This window comes from Poecile atricapillus, chromosome 22, assembly GCF_030490865.1.
Source record: "Poecile atricapillus isolate bPoeAtr1 chromosome 22, bPoeAtr1.hap1, whole genome shotgun sequence".
Classification (NCBI taxonomy): domain Eukaryota; kingdom Metazoa; phylum Chordata; class Aves; order Passeriformes; family Paridae; genus Poecile; species Poecile atricapillus.
This window is the reverse complement of record NC_081270.1, coordinates 6710423-6725441: the sequence shown is the minus strand read 5'-3', so window position 1 is coordinate 6725441 and position 15019 is coordinate 6710423. Positions and strand designations below refer to the sequence as shown.

The 15019-nt window shown below is 51.4% G+C and overlaps 2 protein-coding genes across 2 annotated transcripts; both read left to right on the top strand.

Moving 5' to 3' along the window:
* The first annotated feature begins 973 nt into the window (after nt 1-973).
* On the top strand, nt 974-3380 carry CDA (cytidine deaminase). Its single transcript, XM_058855368.1, has 4 exons — nt 974-1189; nt 1452-1563; nt 1825-1882; nt 2550-3380. The coding sequence occupies exons 1-4, from the start codon at nt 1015-1017 to the stop codon at nt 2661-2663; spliced, it is 459 nt and encodes a 152-aa protein (XP_058711351.1). The 5' UTR covers nt 974-1014; the 3' UTR covers nt 2664-3380.
* A 1256-nt stretch (nt 3381-4636) lies between these two features.
* Nucleotides 4637-13959, top strand: PINK1 (PTEN induced kinase 1). The gene is made up of 8 exons (XM_058855350.1): nt 4637-4990; nt 6744-7043; nt 7969-8072; nt 9636-9818; nt 10195-10358; nt 11282-11409; nt 12144-12380; nt 12766-13959. Exons 1-8 carry the CDS (start codon nt 4652-4654, stop codon nt 13024-13026), a joined length of 1716 nt encoding a protein of 571 aa, XP_058711333.1. The 5' UTR covers nt 4637-4651; the 3' UTR covers nt 13027-13959.
* The last annotated feature ends 1060 nt before the right edge of the window (nt 13960-15019 follow it).

The window sequence follows — 15019 nt, the reverse complement described above, 5'->3', positions numbered from 1 at the left end:
TTGCCCTAGGACTGGTTTTCCTTTTTGCCCCCAGATTTTTGGGGACAAAGGAGACTGCACTGCATTTTATATAGAGGAAAACAACCTGGATTAGCACTTAAAAACTGAAAAACAAAAGGGTTGTGGGCTGATAATCCCTCTTCTCCCTCACTGCCCTGGCAAATAGTGAGCTGTCAACATTGTGTTTCCTGGTTATCTCTTGGAGAATACCAACCTCAGCATCCCAGCTTTGGATTCTTGGGGTGCCTTTGATGATCTCACTGTCCCATGCTCTGTTTCAGCTCCTGGAGTTTCAGCCCCATAAGAAGCCACTGCCAATTTGGACGCTGCTTCCCAGCCTCTTGTGGCTCCTCCAGCAGCAAGATTTGGTGGCAAAACCACCAGGTAAGGTCAAAATCCTCCAAAATCTAACAAACTGGCCAAAAATCCCAGTGATAAATCCCTGGGGGCTGTGACACCCGTCCTTACAGCTCGAAAATGGGGCAGGAAGCTCCTCGGGCAAGGGGGAAAATAGAGAAATCTTTAATTAAAAAGCAATTTGATGATCACAGGAGAGCCCTTTGCCTTGTGTGGGCTGACTCCTGTGGGAGCAAACTGAATTTGGGCTCCAGCATGAGGGCATCTCAAATTGGGCTTTTGACCACCTGTGTCTTCAGCCAGTTTCCCTTGCTGCCTGTATTTAGAACACCTGGGAAAACATGATATACACAGATATTAATTTTTATGCTTTCAATCATATTAATCTATTTATTTTGATCTCACTGATCAGGAGCTGTTGTTCCTTCCCTTCCAGGAATGATTTAATGAAATTTACCTGTGGAGCCACAGAACCAGTTTTGAACTGAGGAGGAAAAAAACAAACAAACAACTCCGGGCCAGCGGCGGAAAAATGCTGTGCAGGGACAAAGAAAGGAGGAAGTAAATAATGAAAGGAGGAGAAATTGGAAAGAATGAGGCAGCAGGCAAGGAAATATTTAACTGCAGCGTCAGCAGGCAGGGCAGGCGGGTGCAGGAATGGAGGGAGACAGGCAGCACCCTGTCCCTGCTGTCCCCTCAGGCCAGCCTCAGGGTGACCATCTCCAGCTCCTGCTGCGCCGCAGCCACGAGGCCAAAAACCGCGCTTATTGCCCCTACAGCCGCTTCCCCGTGGGAGCTGCGCTGCTCACCACCGGTGGGGAGATCTTCTCGGGTAAGATTTGGATCTGAGACCCCCCTCCAGGGATTTTGAGGTGACCCCAGCAAGGTTTGAGGGTGTAGTGGGGTCATCCCGGGGTGTTGGTGTTGTGTGTCCTCCCCCGCTGCCTCTTGGCAAGTTGCCATCCCTGACCGAGCCAAAGATCACAACGGATGGGAAACTAAATAAGGGCAAGAGGGGAAAATGGTTTTTATTTGTAAATTCCCTAAGAAGAAATGAGGTTTTGGGGTGGCTGATGATGGGGTTGTCCCTGCAGGGTGCAATGTGGAGAACGCCTGCTACAGCCTGGGGATGTGCGCCGAGCGCGGTGCCATCCAAAAAGCCATTTCCGAGGGGCACACCAGCTTCAAGGCCATGGCCATCGCCAGGTGAGGGTGCTCTGGGAGCTGGAATGGTGAGGGATGGCAGGGGAACCAGCAGGAGAACCCCCGGTGCTCCTCAGGGACAGCTTCTTTTGCAGCAGCCCCATCTTTTGGGGAGGGAAATAAAGTTTTTTGCGTGGTGATTTTGGAGGAACTGGGGGGTAAATCTGTTGTTGCTCTGTATTTATCGGGGCATGAAGGTGTTCTGTAGGTGTTCTCCCCTCCTCTGACCTCAGGGCTGAGCTTTGTGCCCTTCTCTTTTGGCAGTGACATGGGGGACCACTTCATCGTGCCCTGTGGTGCCTGCAGACAACTGATGAGAGAGGTGACAGCTCGTGTGGGGCTCATTCCCTGACCCCAAACACCATCCCCTGACCCCAGGCATCTCCCCCTAAAACACCTGGAGGTACCAAGGAGGGTGCAAACCTCCATCCTCAGCCTCAGGGCTGGCTCCAGGCTCCTCAAATTGCATTATCTGCTGGGAAAGGGGCATTCCGACGCTGGGTGGGTGTTCAGTGGGAATCCATTAGCTCGCCCTCCCCAGGGTGTTTTATTTCTCCAGGTGCAGGGTTTTGCCCTCAAGTCTTTGCTCAGGCTCTGGCCAGCCTGGAAATGCGGGTTTTTCTGCAAAAACTGAGCTTTCCACAGATTCTGTCCTGCTCTCATCTCCCTCCTCCACAGGAATCCCAGCACCCACAGCCCGTTTTTGGGTTGTTAATATTTAATGGGTGGCGGGGCTCTGCTCGAGGGTCAGATTCAGCAGGTTCAGAGGCACTGGGGCTCATGCTGGTGGGGTAAAAAAATCAGGATCTGAGCCCAAAATATCCTCTGGGAGAGGGAATGCTGGCAAGCCAATCCAAAAGACATGCAAGAGAGGAGGATGCTCCCTGTGAACCTGGGAAAAAAAAGGGGTATATTAGTAATTTGGGGAAAAAATGCAGGTTCTTCTTCTTCTTCCTCATAAGGCTCTTCTTTCTCCTCTCCTCCTTCAGTTTGGCACAGACTGGGATGTCTACCTGACCAAAGCAGATGGCACCTACATTGTCAAGAAGCTGGAGGAGCTGCTGCCGCTCTCCTTTGGCCCTGAGGACCTGAAGAAGGTCTGAGCAGTGTGGCCACCACCAGCCTTTGCCCTTAGGCACAGGGGACAATGGTTTTTCCCCCGATTTCCTCAGCCTGTAAGCAACTTTTTGGGAACAACACAGTGGGAAATGTGTTTATACTGTTAAGTTGCCTGTTCCTCTGGCTCATTTTCTGATTCAGTGTTGATTCACAGATTCCAGCTCCACCTTACCCTGAGGAAATGGCAAAATCAATTCATAGAAATTCCCTGTTATAAGTAAAAAAGGCACCCAGACATCCCTGTAGGCAAGGGAGGACATGGGTTTGATGCACAGCTCAAACAGGCTTTGGTACAGAAACCAGTCCTGAATAATGTAAAATCATTGCTTGGGAAAGTGCTGGGACCTTCAGCTCTAAAGAGAAGGGAAAGCAAGAAGGAAAAGGTCCATCAGCGCCAGAAGTAATTAGTGAGCCAATCCAGATTAGGTGGATTGCTGGAACAGGATGGTTATCGCACTCAGCGTGGCCTTTGCTCGTTTCTTGCAAGCTTGTTTTCCTTGCTTTTATTCTGTTTGGGGTGAAGAAGAGGACAGGGAGTTTCTGGGGACTTCTGGAGGGTTTTGTGCCTCCAGGGTAATGCCATTTGTTGATTGTACTACTGATTTACGATACAATGATGAATGAATTCATTCCATTTCCCAACCAGCGCTGGGTTGAGCATTTCTGCCATGCCCAAATGAAATAAAAGCAGTTCTGGTTTATCTTCTGCAGTGGTGAAACACAGGGAGAGGGGTCCTGGGGCTGTTCTGCAGCCCAGGAAGGGCTGGGGAGTGCTGGATGTGCCCTGGGAACCTCGTGAGGTTCAACAAAGCCGAGTGCAGGGTGGTGTCAGGGCAGTCCCCAGGATCCATACAGGCTGGAGGATGAAGAAGACTCCTGCTGGGAAGCTCTTGGAGATGCTGGTGGATGAGAAGCTGATGTGCCTCGGCTGTGGGGCTGATCCCACAGCATGGGAGGGAGGGATTCTGGCACAGGGTGCCCAGAGAAGCTGTGGCTGCCCCATCCCTGGCCCTGTCCAAGGCCAGGTTTGGATGGGGCTGGGAGCAAGCTGGGATAGTGGAAGGTGTCCCTGCTCATGGCAGGGGTGGAACAAGGTGGGCTTTGAGGTTCCCTCTAGCACAAACCAGTCTGTGATTCTGTGATTTGACGATTCCACACACTGGGCTGTGCTCTGGCTCTTCCCAGGGCAGTGCCGTGCTCCACGCCAAGGCACTCCCAGCCGTGTCCTCCATGCCCTGCATTGCACAAGGCTTCATCTTGGCTGCACCCTGCTCTGTGCCCTGCTCCATGACCCATTCCATGCCCTGCCTGATGCCCCACTCCATGTCCCCCCTTCCCTGTCCAGCTCCATGCCTCACTCCATGTCCCATTCCATGTCATACTCTGTGTCCCATTCCATGCTCTGTTCAGTACCCCACTCCACGCCTGCTCCATGGCTTGCTCTATGCCCCATCCTGTGCCCTTCTCCATATCCCATTCCGTGCCTCATTTAGTGTCCCATTCCCTGTCCCTCTCCATGTCCCATTCCCAGTCCCTCTCCGTGTCCCATTCCCTGTCCCATTCCCTGCCCCTCTCCATGTCCCATTCCCGGCCCCTCTCCGTGTCCCATTCCGTGCCTCATTTCATGTCCCATTCCCTGTCCCTCTCCATGTCCCATTCCCTGCCCCTCTCCATGTCCCATTCCCTGTCCCATTCCCTGCCCCCCTCCATGTCCCTCTCCATGTCCCATTCCGTGCCCCATTCCCTGCCCCTCTCCATGTCCCATTCCCTCTCCCATTCCCTGCCCCTCTCCCCGTCCCTCTCCATGTCCCATTCCCTCTCCCATTCCCTCTCCCCGTCCCTCTCCCTTCCCCTTCCCTCTCCCTCTCCCGTGCTGGGGGCGTGGTCTCTCGGTCACGTGACCGTGTTTATCGTCGTGCCCGCTCCCCATTGGCCCGCTCTGTGCCCCGCCCCTGGCGCAGCCGCGGCGGCCATGGCGGTGCGGCTGCTGCTGGCCCGGGCCCTGCGGCTCTTCCCGCGGTGCCGCCCGCCCTGCGCTCCCCGCGCCCCCCGCCCCGGCCCCGGCCCCGGCCCCGGTCCCGGTCCCAGCCGCGACCCCGGCCCCGCGCCCGCCGCGCCATGGCGGCCCTGGCTGGCCTGGCTGCCGGCCGCCCGCCGCCTGTTCCTGCGGGGCCCGGCGGGCGGGCTGGCGGCCGTTGCGCGGCGGGGCCGCGGCGGCGGTGTCTGCCTGGCGCTGGCCATGGCGCTGGGCCTGGTGGAGCCGCGGCTGGAGGAGCAGCGCCGAGCTGAGGCGGCGTGTCGCCACATCCAGGTGGGAAGCGGCCCTGGGATCCCGCTGGGCAGCGCCTCGCTCCGTGAGGGGAAGGGGGGGGAACTTGATGGGGGGGAAACCTTCAGTCACCCTCACCAAGAAGGGCACAGGGGGTCGTAGCCCTCCAGATATTCTTCATGAAGGAGAGGGTGGTCCTTGATGTGTGGAGCCTCTTTAACCCCGCCATGAACATCACAGAGTGTCAGTGCTGTGGGGAGCCATTTAAACACGCTCCCCCATGAAGGGAAGGGGGGTCCTTGCTTTGGGGAGTCCCTCAGATACCCCCCATTAACAGCACTGGGGGGATCATTGCTCTGGAGAAGCCTTTAGACATCAGCCACAAAGGGGAGGGGGATTCTTGTGAGGAGCCCCTCAGAGGGGAGGGGGAGGTCACTGCTCCCCAGACACCCATGGTGAAGGGGAGAGCCTTGTTTTATGGACCCCCTCATGAAGGGAAGGGATCGCTACTGTGGGGAGCCCCCAGACATCTCTTCATCTCTCCCCAAGGAAAGGGGGGGGTGCTGCAATGAGCAGCCCTCAGGCACCTCTTTCTCCCCAGAAATAGGGTCCTGGGGAGACCTCGCTCTCAGCAGCCTCTCATCACCCTAAAGGGGGTACTTTCAAAAGCAGGGGACTCTCCCTGTTTCCCCACAGAGGGATGGGGTCAGGGCCCTGCTGTCATGTCCCAGGCCACTGATGTTGATCCCCAGGTCCATCCCCTCTGCCTGAGACAGACAAGCGACCCTGTGGTGCTGGGCCAGGCCGTAATGGATGGTGCTGGACATATTTCCTGGGTAAAAATAGACCTTTGGTGCTCTGAGCCAGCTGTCACCCGCTCCACCAACCAGCAGACACATTCCCTGAAGTTTCTCAGGGTGCTTTCTCTCCTGTCCTTGCTGGGTTGTTCCATTTGCTGTCCCTGTGTCCAGTGACACATCCCTAGGGTGTCACCGGTGCTTTGGGCTGCTGAGGCCACTCGTTTGTATCAGTCCAGGTGACTGGGACACCACCAGACCTGTAGGATCATAAAGTGTGATGAAACTCCAAAACAGCCTCCTGAGTGTTATTTTCCCACATCTCTTGATTTCCTTCCCCCAGCTCCCTCCTATCATGGATTCACTCTTCCTCAAATTAACCAGCCCTCTCAGTTGACTGCCACAAAAAGGCAATTGTTTTTCCTGTTGCTGCTTTTAATTGGATTTTCTTTTAAATGCTGTTTGCCTGGTTTATTTATGGAGAGGGAGAAAAGTGTAATAATGCATCTTGTCTTCAGAAGTGTTCAGTTAAATTTTTCTTTACACAACCATAGAATCATGGAATGGGCTGGTAGGGACTTTAAGGCCCATCTCTTTCACCCCTGCCATGGGCAAGGACACCTTCCACTATCCCAGGTTGCTCCAACCTGGCCTTGGGACACTTCCAGGGATCCAGGGGCAGCCACAGCTTCTTTGGGCAAAATATATTTATATTCTAGATTGGCAAATGACTCCCCCTCCTGGTTCCTCTTCTTTCCTTGCAAAGGGCACCTGTAGAAAAGACTGGATTAGGGGTAAATCGTATCTGACAAAAATATATGGCCTGCAGATGATCTTTCATGTGGTTACAGTGATTTGAGCCCCGAGGTTAGAGTCTGATTGAGACTTTCAGGTTGGACCAACCCACCAGGACGTGCAATACCACTGAAACACCAGCTTCTCCTTCCCTGGGAGGTGTGGGATAACTGAGCGGGTTTTTCTCTTCCTATTCCTTTCAGACCGTGTTTGTTGGGAAGAACAAGCCGCAGAAAGATCCCCTGAGCTCCTTCCGCTGGCAGGGCTTCAAGCTGGAGGAATATCTCATCGGCCAACCCCTCGGGAAGGGCTGCAGTGCTGCTGTGTACGAAGCAGCTATTCCCTTCTGTCCCGGTCCTCGAGATGGTGTGGAGAGCAGCCAGCTCCCAGCCACGCAGCAGGAACGTGGCTCAGCTTCCCAGGGGGCTGAAGAGGAGCCTGTAGTGAAGCAGCAGCCAAAAGGGGCTTTTCCCTTAGCTATCAAAATGATGTGGAACATTTCGGTAAGGAGTCGGCGCCGAATCCCCCGTGTCTGTCGCCGGGGAGTTCTGGCTGGAATGTTTAATGCTGAAGTGTTGAAAGCGCTAATTATGGAGCGCAGGATGATGTGTCACAACAAAGCTATGGGTAGGTGACACTGGAGTGTTAGTGAAGAGTCCCAGAGCGAGGTAATTAGCATTCATCATCCTCTGGAATCGGCACTGAGAGCTGCTGCTGGAGCTGGTGGGTATGGAGGTGATGTTTTGGGAAGAAAAGGTTTTTCTGAGGCTGGTTCTATTAGAAAGGTCTGAGAAGGGGAAAGCCACTGCTTTCCTTTGCCAGTGATTTAGGAATTGGTGTCTTGTCAGGTGGGTTTTCTTCCTGAAGAGTCAGTGGTCTCAGGGTGCACAGTAACCTGCCTGCTGTGTCCCCTTGCCATGAGGTGGCTGTCCAAGATCTGCTCCAGTGTTTCCCAGCCCGGGTAACTGAGGATCCAGTTCCTCAGTGTGACTCTTCCCTGTTTAAAAAAGTCCATGTGGCTTTCCCCATGTGACAAGTGAGTATTTCAAGAGAATCTTCCAAAATGCCAACATCTGCAGTCCCTTGGACTCCAGAAGTACCCTGGCATTTAGCTGTGGGCTCTTCCACTTGGGTTTGGAAGTTGAAAGTGAGTGCTGAGGTGTAGTTTGGATTGCTTTATGGTCAAGGATGCATTTGAAGTGACAAATAGATTTCTTTCTACAAATAAAGGCCTTGCAGCTTCCCTAGGTGAACTCTTTAAGTGATTAATTGCCTTCCCTGATTTTCAAGGGACGGAATTCTGGAATCTGGTCTCAGTCAATCCAACTCCAGACACAGTGCCAGCATCAGGATTATCTGCTTTCAGCTTGTGTTGTGGCCAGATGATTTTGGAGCTGAAACCAACGTGGGGTGTGATTATTGTTGCAGGCTGGTTCCTCAAGTGAAGCCATCCTCGATGCCATGGGCCGAGAGCTCGTCCCAGCCACAGGCGCTGCCTTGTCCGGGGAGTACGGGGCCATCTCTGGCCGCAGGTATGGAGGTGGCAAGGTGCTCATTTTACCCCTTGATTAATTTTTGCAGCAATTAGGGCTTTCTAGAATAGCTGCTGAAAGCAGGTAAAGCTGGGGATTGTTAAATTTGTTGGCGTGCAACAAATTGCATTGTTAAACTGTGTGGGTCAGAGGGGTTTGGAAGGGTGCACCAATAATTTGGGAGCGTTTGAGGTCCCACCAGGGTGTGGTGGGTGTCTGTGGCTGTTTTAGCTTCCCTGTGTTGAAAAGTGTTGGCATTTGCTGAGGTAAAGGCTGGAGGAGCCACAGGTTAAACACCATTTAAATTTGTATTGTGATGCTTTTTTAATTGCACCGCTGCAATTGGTGACAGTTTGAGTGCATTAAACATGGAATGATTTCACTAATACACTTTGACTGTGAGGTTTGAGAGCTGGTTTGGTGTAAAATGGGTGCTGGACAGGGAGCTTGAAACTGTTTTAGTGCAGGAAAACTGGTGAGAAGGAAAATGGAAATTACTCAGTTCCTACTCTTTGACCTGAGCAAACAGCATGAAGGTGGAAAACTTCATGGAAACTTCTAAATTACCTCAAGTTAGCTATCTTTTTGTTCAGAAATGCATCTTTTTGTTCCATTTGAAACAATGGAGTCCACAGACCAGATTGTCTGATTTAAATTTCAAATCCATCCTGGCTGCCAATACAAATGCATAATGAATGCTGTGCCCGTGGCTGGCTGGGAATGCAGTAGAGCAGCCAAAGGGATATTTGACATTCAGGGGATGAGAGATCTGTCTTGCAGACAAATAGGTAACCTGCTTTTCAGGGCAGGGAGAACTTCCTGCCTGTGCCATAAAATAGAGGGTCTAAATTGATACTCCCAGCGTGAAGTTGACCTTTATTATATGTCTAACAAAGTAATTGCATTTGGGTGTTATTCTCTAGAGCAGCTGTAGCTCTTTTTGAATGGAGAAGCAGCCTGTGCCTGGCTCTGCCTTTGTTAGCAGCATGGAAGGGTTAGTGGGGCTTGAGTAAAATGAAAGCTGAATGTTTTGTGTGAGGGTTTTTATCAAAGCTTTGTTTGTAGTGCAGGTAAAGCACCTTATTTCCTGTTTGGCCATTGTGAATAGGGAAATGCAGTTACAGCAGAGCCCCAGGGAGGCCTTGGTTGGCTCAGTTTGCTCTGGGAGGCACCAGGCTGGATTCTGAGCTCTGGAGAAAGTGCTGGAAGACACCCATTGCTGCTGTGGGTGCTCTGCATCCACCTGGGAAACGCTGGGCTGAGATGCTGGTTGGGAAATGGGCCATGAAACTGCTGCCCATGTTCTTGCTCAGTGAATGGATTCCAGGATGTGTCTGTTTATTTAACGTGCCGTCCTGTAATTCACCCTGTGCAGCTTTAATCTCCCTCTGATGAGGCTTCCAGTGCAGAACAAACGTGTTTGCTCACTGCTGGGGATCCCTTTGGTGTGGAGGACAGGCCATAATAATGAAAAATAATTCCAGCAATAACAGCAACGTGCCAGTGTTCCACCAGAACCAGTTGAGGGGTTGGTGCAATCTGTGGTGTCTTTCCTCTGCACAGAAAACCTGTCCTTGGGAGGAAGAAGCTGCAGCCTCACCCGAATATAATCCAGGTGATCCGAGCGTTCACATCCTCCGTCCCTTTGCTGCCTGGAGCCTTTGCTGACTATCCTGATGTCCTCCCTTTGAGCCTGAACCCCAGAGGGATCGGGCACAGCCGCACCCTCTTCTTGGTGATGAAGAAGTAGGTGGAGAGAAGCTGGTTAACGTGACTTGGGTACTCTGTCCCCGCAAAGCTTGGCTCTGGGCTGCTGCCAAAGAGCAGAGTATGCTCTTGGAAACGCCTTCCAGGACCTGTTCCAAGTCCTTGAGGTTCTGACTGTGCTTCCACAATGAAGACAAACCGTTCTTTTTAATAATTACCCCAAATTAAAGTGAGAAATGTGGAGTTTGTCCCCATTTGTCTGCCCTTCTGAGCCTGAACTTCACCCATAGTCTGAGCACAGTGCTAGAGATGGAGTAGAATCTGTAATGAAATGAGCCAACACTGAGGTTGAACTGCCAGTGATAAACCTCCAGGATGATAATTCCTGTTTTTTTTTTCCCCTTGTTCTGCCTAGTTACCCCTGCACGCTGCGCCAGTATCTGCAGGAGAACACTCCGGATGTTCGCCTCTCCACAGTGATGATTCTGCAGCTCTTGGAAGGCGTGGACCACCTTGTTCGACATGGAATAGCACACAGAGACCTCAAATCTGACAACATCCTGGTTGAATTTGATTCTGGTACGTAGATCCCTGAGGATAAATGCCAGTTAATTCACAGAAGTGTTTTGGTCATGTTGGTATTCGGGGAAATCCCACCCAGCTGTGTGTTTGGGGAAAAGAGGCATCAAACCTTTTGAATAATCTCAGGTTTAGTTTTTGGCTTAGTGTTTGCTGTCACTGCAGCAAGTCATTGATCCTGTCTGTGCCTGAGGTTTTGGATCATTGACATGGAAACAGTGTATTGCTGAGGTGATGGATTGCATGAGCACAGCCAGCATTGACTGGAGCATCCTGGAACACCACATTTGGAATGCTGCAGGAGCCTTTGCTTCACGCTCTTGGTTCTGTCATCTTTCCCAAGCCAGAGAGTGCAGGGAGCCTCTTAAATTCCCACCCCATGGCCAGGTTAATAGTGCTGCACCCTGGGATGATGAAACATGAGTTGGGAGGGAAGGGATGCAGCATTTTCATCGATGTGTCAGCCTCTAACAGCAGTTCTAATTACCTGAGCTCTTTTTTGGTGTGATTGAGAGTCAGATCAGCAGGAAGCAATAGGAGGCAGGCAGGTTTGTGTAATTAGGAGTGGAAGAATTTGGTTGAGGAGTATTAGGGAGAGAGAGACAGACCACTGGAATCCACCCTGCCTTCCTGGAGACTGACCCAAGAGGTGGGCAACACAGAGGATTCTCTGTTCCTGGGGCTCAGGATTTATAATCATAAAATCATGGAATGATTCCAACCTTCCCTGGGTTGGAAGGGATCTTAAAGCTGGACAGGGACACCTCCCACTAAACCAGGTTACTCTACTGAACATCTTCACCCACAGTCTTGGTGAGGGGATGGAATGCCCCCTGAGTCAGTTTGCAGAGGACACCAAGCTGGCTGTTTGTGATGTGTTTGGTGCTGCCAGGTCCTCACAAACTGAATGCTGTTGTTCACAGCTGGCTGCCCCTGGCTGGTCATCACTGACTTTGGCTGCTGTTTGGCAGATGAGAGCATTGGCCTGAGGCTGCCCTTCACCAGCTCCTACGTGGATCGGGGTGGCAACGGCTGCCTTATGGCACCTGAGGTAAATCCCTCTGCAGCACTGCTTTCTGGGGCTGGTTTTCTGCTTGTCCTGCTGTCAGGACTAGAAGTTTTGGTGGCACAGAAGGTTTGTGTCTCACCTTGGGTTAGGCTTGGTGAAACATCTGTGCTGAGCTATGTCAAATAGACACCTTGAGCTCTAACAGGTGAAACATAATCAGTTGGTGTTAAGAGGCAGAATCAGCCTTCCCCCCCAACAAATTTAGTCTTTATTCAGCCCTCTTTCCACGTAGCTGTTAAGAATTTAATGCAGAAGTCCTTGTGTTGCAACAGTAGCATTTGGCTGAAGTTCAGGGCGGTTGTGAAATTATTTAAAGTTCCATTTTATTTCTCTGATGATAAGCCCAATTAAAGCCATTAACTTTAACATCCTTAACTGTCTGCTGGACCTGGAGCACCTTGCCATGGTGTTGGTTGTTCACCTACAGGTCTCCTGTCTCCGTGATTCCAGCAGGAGAGAGCCCTGGTCATGGGCAACAGCTAAAGCCTCAGTGCAATGTTCAGACTCCTCCCAGCATCCCAGTGGGCTGAGCAGTGCCAGGGGCTTAGAGCATGCCAATAGGGAATATTTACACCTCAGATTCAGATTCAACCCACCTTTGGACTCAGTGTCTAAGTTTATTAGAGGGAAAATGCTGTTTTGAGCATTAGAAATGGAATTTCAGCACAGAGGCTGCACTCGAGCTGTTTATTTGAGTAGCCCCCTCTCTGTGGCAGGTGATCACAGCATCACCTGGTCCAGGCACAGTGATCAACTACAGTAAAGCTGATGCCTGGGCTGTTGGAGCAATTGCCTACGAAATCCTGGGCCTGGCCAATCCTTTCTATGGCCATGGGGACTCGACTCTGGAAAGCAGAAGTTACCAGGAGGAGCAGCTGCCAAGCCTGCCCGACCATGTGCCCCTCGAGGTGAAGCAGGTGATAAAGATGCTGCTTCAGAGAGATCCCAACAAGGTAAGAAGCTGTTGCCTTCAAGATGTCTTCTTTGGGAATATCTCTGCTGGATCACTTTGCCTTGGAGCAGGTACAGGGGTTAATCCAGATCTCACTGCAGGATCAAAGGACAACATAAGGATCAAAGCTAAAAATGTCTTTGCTGAGTGGTGCTGAATCATTTCAGGGATTTCAGGAGATGTTTGTGTCGGGACCAGACCTCACATTGGAGGGTTACACACAACATTATAGATATATATATATACAATAACAGTCTCAAAGAGCTTTCTGATTCACAGGGTGGTGCCTTAGGGGGAGCTCAGGGAGTTTTGGAGGTGCCAGTGCTCCGTGCTGGTGATGTGGCTGAGTGCAGCAGGATCAGCTAATCTCCCTTCCCCTTTTGCAGAGGCTGTCTGCGAGAGTGGCTGCGAATGTGCTGCACCTGAGCCTCTGGGGTGACAGTGTTGTAGCATCCAGGAGCCTGAAACCTGACCAGATGATTGCCTGGCTGCTCTGCCAGTCTGCAGCCACCCTGCTCACCAACAGGCTGGCAGAGACGAGCCAGGTAGAAACCAAAATGAAGATGTGCTTCTTGGCAAACCTCGAATTTGAAGACCTCTGGGCAGCAATATTCCTGTTGTTGGCCTGGAGAAGCCACTCTGGGTGAAGGAACCCCCTGGAACACGAGCATCCCACATAAATGGCACTTTCTAAAGGCACATAGGAACCTGTCCTTTCTGTCTGTCTGGAATCCTGTAGTGCTTTAGGGAACAAGCTGCAGGCCTGTGTTTAGGAGCTTGAGTTTCTCTCAAGCAAGTGTTAACCATGCTGCTTTTGTGTCCCTGCTAGAGGAGATGCCCTTGCTTCCTTACCCTCTGGGGGGAGGTTGTGTGGAGCTTGCAGGTGTCCAGAGGTGCGTGGTTGGTTTTGCTCCCGTTTGGGAATTCAGTGACTTGTGAGTTGTGTGTTGAGTGGAGCAGATTCCTTTCAGAGGGGTGGCTGGGAGGAGGCAGCGTCTGGCTGCATTTTGCATAGGAACATCACAATTTAAACAGCACCCAGAAATCCAAGCTGGCAAAGGGACCTGCAGTCTCTGTTCTTGGGGTAACCAGGCTGGCTTGAAACTCATTTTCTTCTGAGCTGTGAAATGACAGCCTGAAAACTTCCTGATGAGGTGCTGCCTGGTAACGTGAGCGTCAGCAGCACTAAAAACCTCGCAGTTGTACGCAGGAGAGTGGAAGCACATCATCCTCAAATCCCGCTTATCGTTGTTTTTAACTCTTGTAGCTCTGTGGTGGCAGCTGCCCCAGGCTCCAAGGCTGAGTCAGACTCTCCAGTTAGGGATAATTCTCCAAACAAAGTGAAGTTGGGCAGCAGCCCCTGCTTGAAGAGCTTAGTGTGATGCTCTGCTCTTTTACCTGCCTGTGTTTCCTTCAGTGAAATAATATCCTTTGGTGGGGAGGACGGGAGAAATCAATCTTTAAGTAACAACAGCCATGGTTATGAAACAGCATTGAATTTCATGGCTATAATTGTGTTTAGAGGAACTCGGGGGCAAAGTTATTTATGCTTGTCGCACAATAAATTAAAGATGAAGCTCTGTGCCTGTGTGGGTTCTCTCAATCCAATTTGGGCTGTGGAGCATTGGTTCTGGGGTGTCTTAAATGAGAATTCAGCTCTTCTCAGTGCTAACTGTGGAAAAATGGTGTTGGACTCCAAGTGGAATTTCCTGAAGAGGAACAGACCTTGCCTTGGGGATGTGTTTTGTACTCTCCTGCATGGTAAACTGCTCCTGCACTTTCCAGGTGGATGACAATGGCTGATACCCCTAATCATCACAGGGTAACCTGCACTCAGGGTTCTGCACATTATTCTGGTGCAGCAAAGAGCCTGGGGAATCGGGGGAAATGAGCTCTTGGGGGGAAAAGCTGCAAAAAACGACCTTTGTAACATTGATCTGACCCAGCCAAAGTGTGTGCTGCTGTTTCTTCCATTGCTGAGCTCTTGCAGTGTGTTTCTGCTGCCTTTGCTTTGTGTGTGCTTGGGTCTGGCACTGAGTCCCATGCCCTGGACACTCTGGAGCCTTTTGAGGAGTAAATGCTGTTGCTGTGTGGTGGATCTCTAATCTGAGCTCTCTTTCTGCCATGAATACAATTCCCATGCCTTTCCCTTTCTCTCCTGGGTCCAGTCTCTATACCAGTAGGGATCAGAATTAGGGGCTGGAGCCATCCAGTGTGTTTGTATTTGCCCAACCAGGGTTTTATCTGCGCTGATCAACTCCACTGGTTGGAAACTTGCTTCCCCTGGTTTCAATTCCATCCTCAAAAATGGCCTGGAATGCTTGTCCTGCAGCTTGTCCCTCTGGTCCTTAAATCCCTCTTAATGCTTCCCTTGTGCTTGCATTTTGTTGTCCCCCCCCATGGTTCTGCTGAGGTCAGACTTCCCTTTTGTTTTCTCTCCCTTCTACCTTCCGCCAACGAGACGTTTTTATGATTCTTCAGCATTTTGGGTGCTTTTGTGGAGTGCAGGTTAAAAGTACAGGCTGTTAATGTAACAAAAGCTGCCGTGCTGTCTGCAAATGCCCGTGGGGAGCAAACTGGGACATCTCCCAGCACATCCCTCCCTCCCAGTCCCGCTAATCCCTGCGCAGGCTCTTGCCC

Bases quoted from the DNA above. Each gene is read 5' to 3' on its own strand.
- CDA (XM_058855368.1), top strand. From the start codon at position 1,015: ATGGAGGGAGACAGGCAGCACCCTGTCCCTGCTGTCCCCTCAGGCCAG. The intron at 1,190-1,451 runs GTAAGATTTGGA...TTGTCCCTGCAG, and splicing joins CGGTGGGGAGATCTTCTCGG to GGTGCAATGTGGAGAACGCC. The intron at 1,564-1,824 runs GTGAGGGTGCTC...CTCTTTTGGCAG, and splicing joins AAGGCCATGGCCATCGCCAG to TGACATGGGGGACCACTTCA.
- PINK1 (XM_058855350.1), top strand. From the start codon at position 4,652: ATGGCGGTGCGGCTGCTGCTGGCCCGGGCCCTGCGGCTCTTCCCGCGG. The intron at 7,044-7,968 runs GTAAGGAGTCGG...TTATTGTTGCAG, and splicing joins AAATGATGTGGAACATTTCG to GCTGGTTCCTCAAGTGAAGC. The intron at 10,359-11,281 runs GTACGTAGATCC...TGTTGTTCACAG, and splicing joins CCTGGTTGAATTTGATTCTG to CTGGCTGCCCCTGGCTGGTC.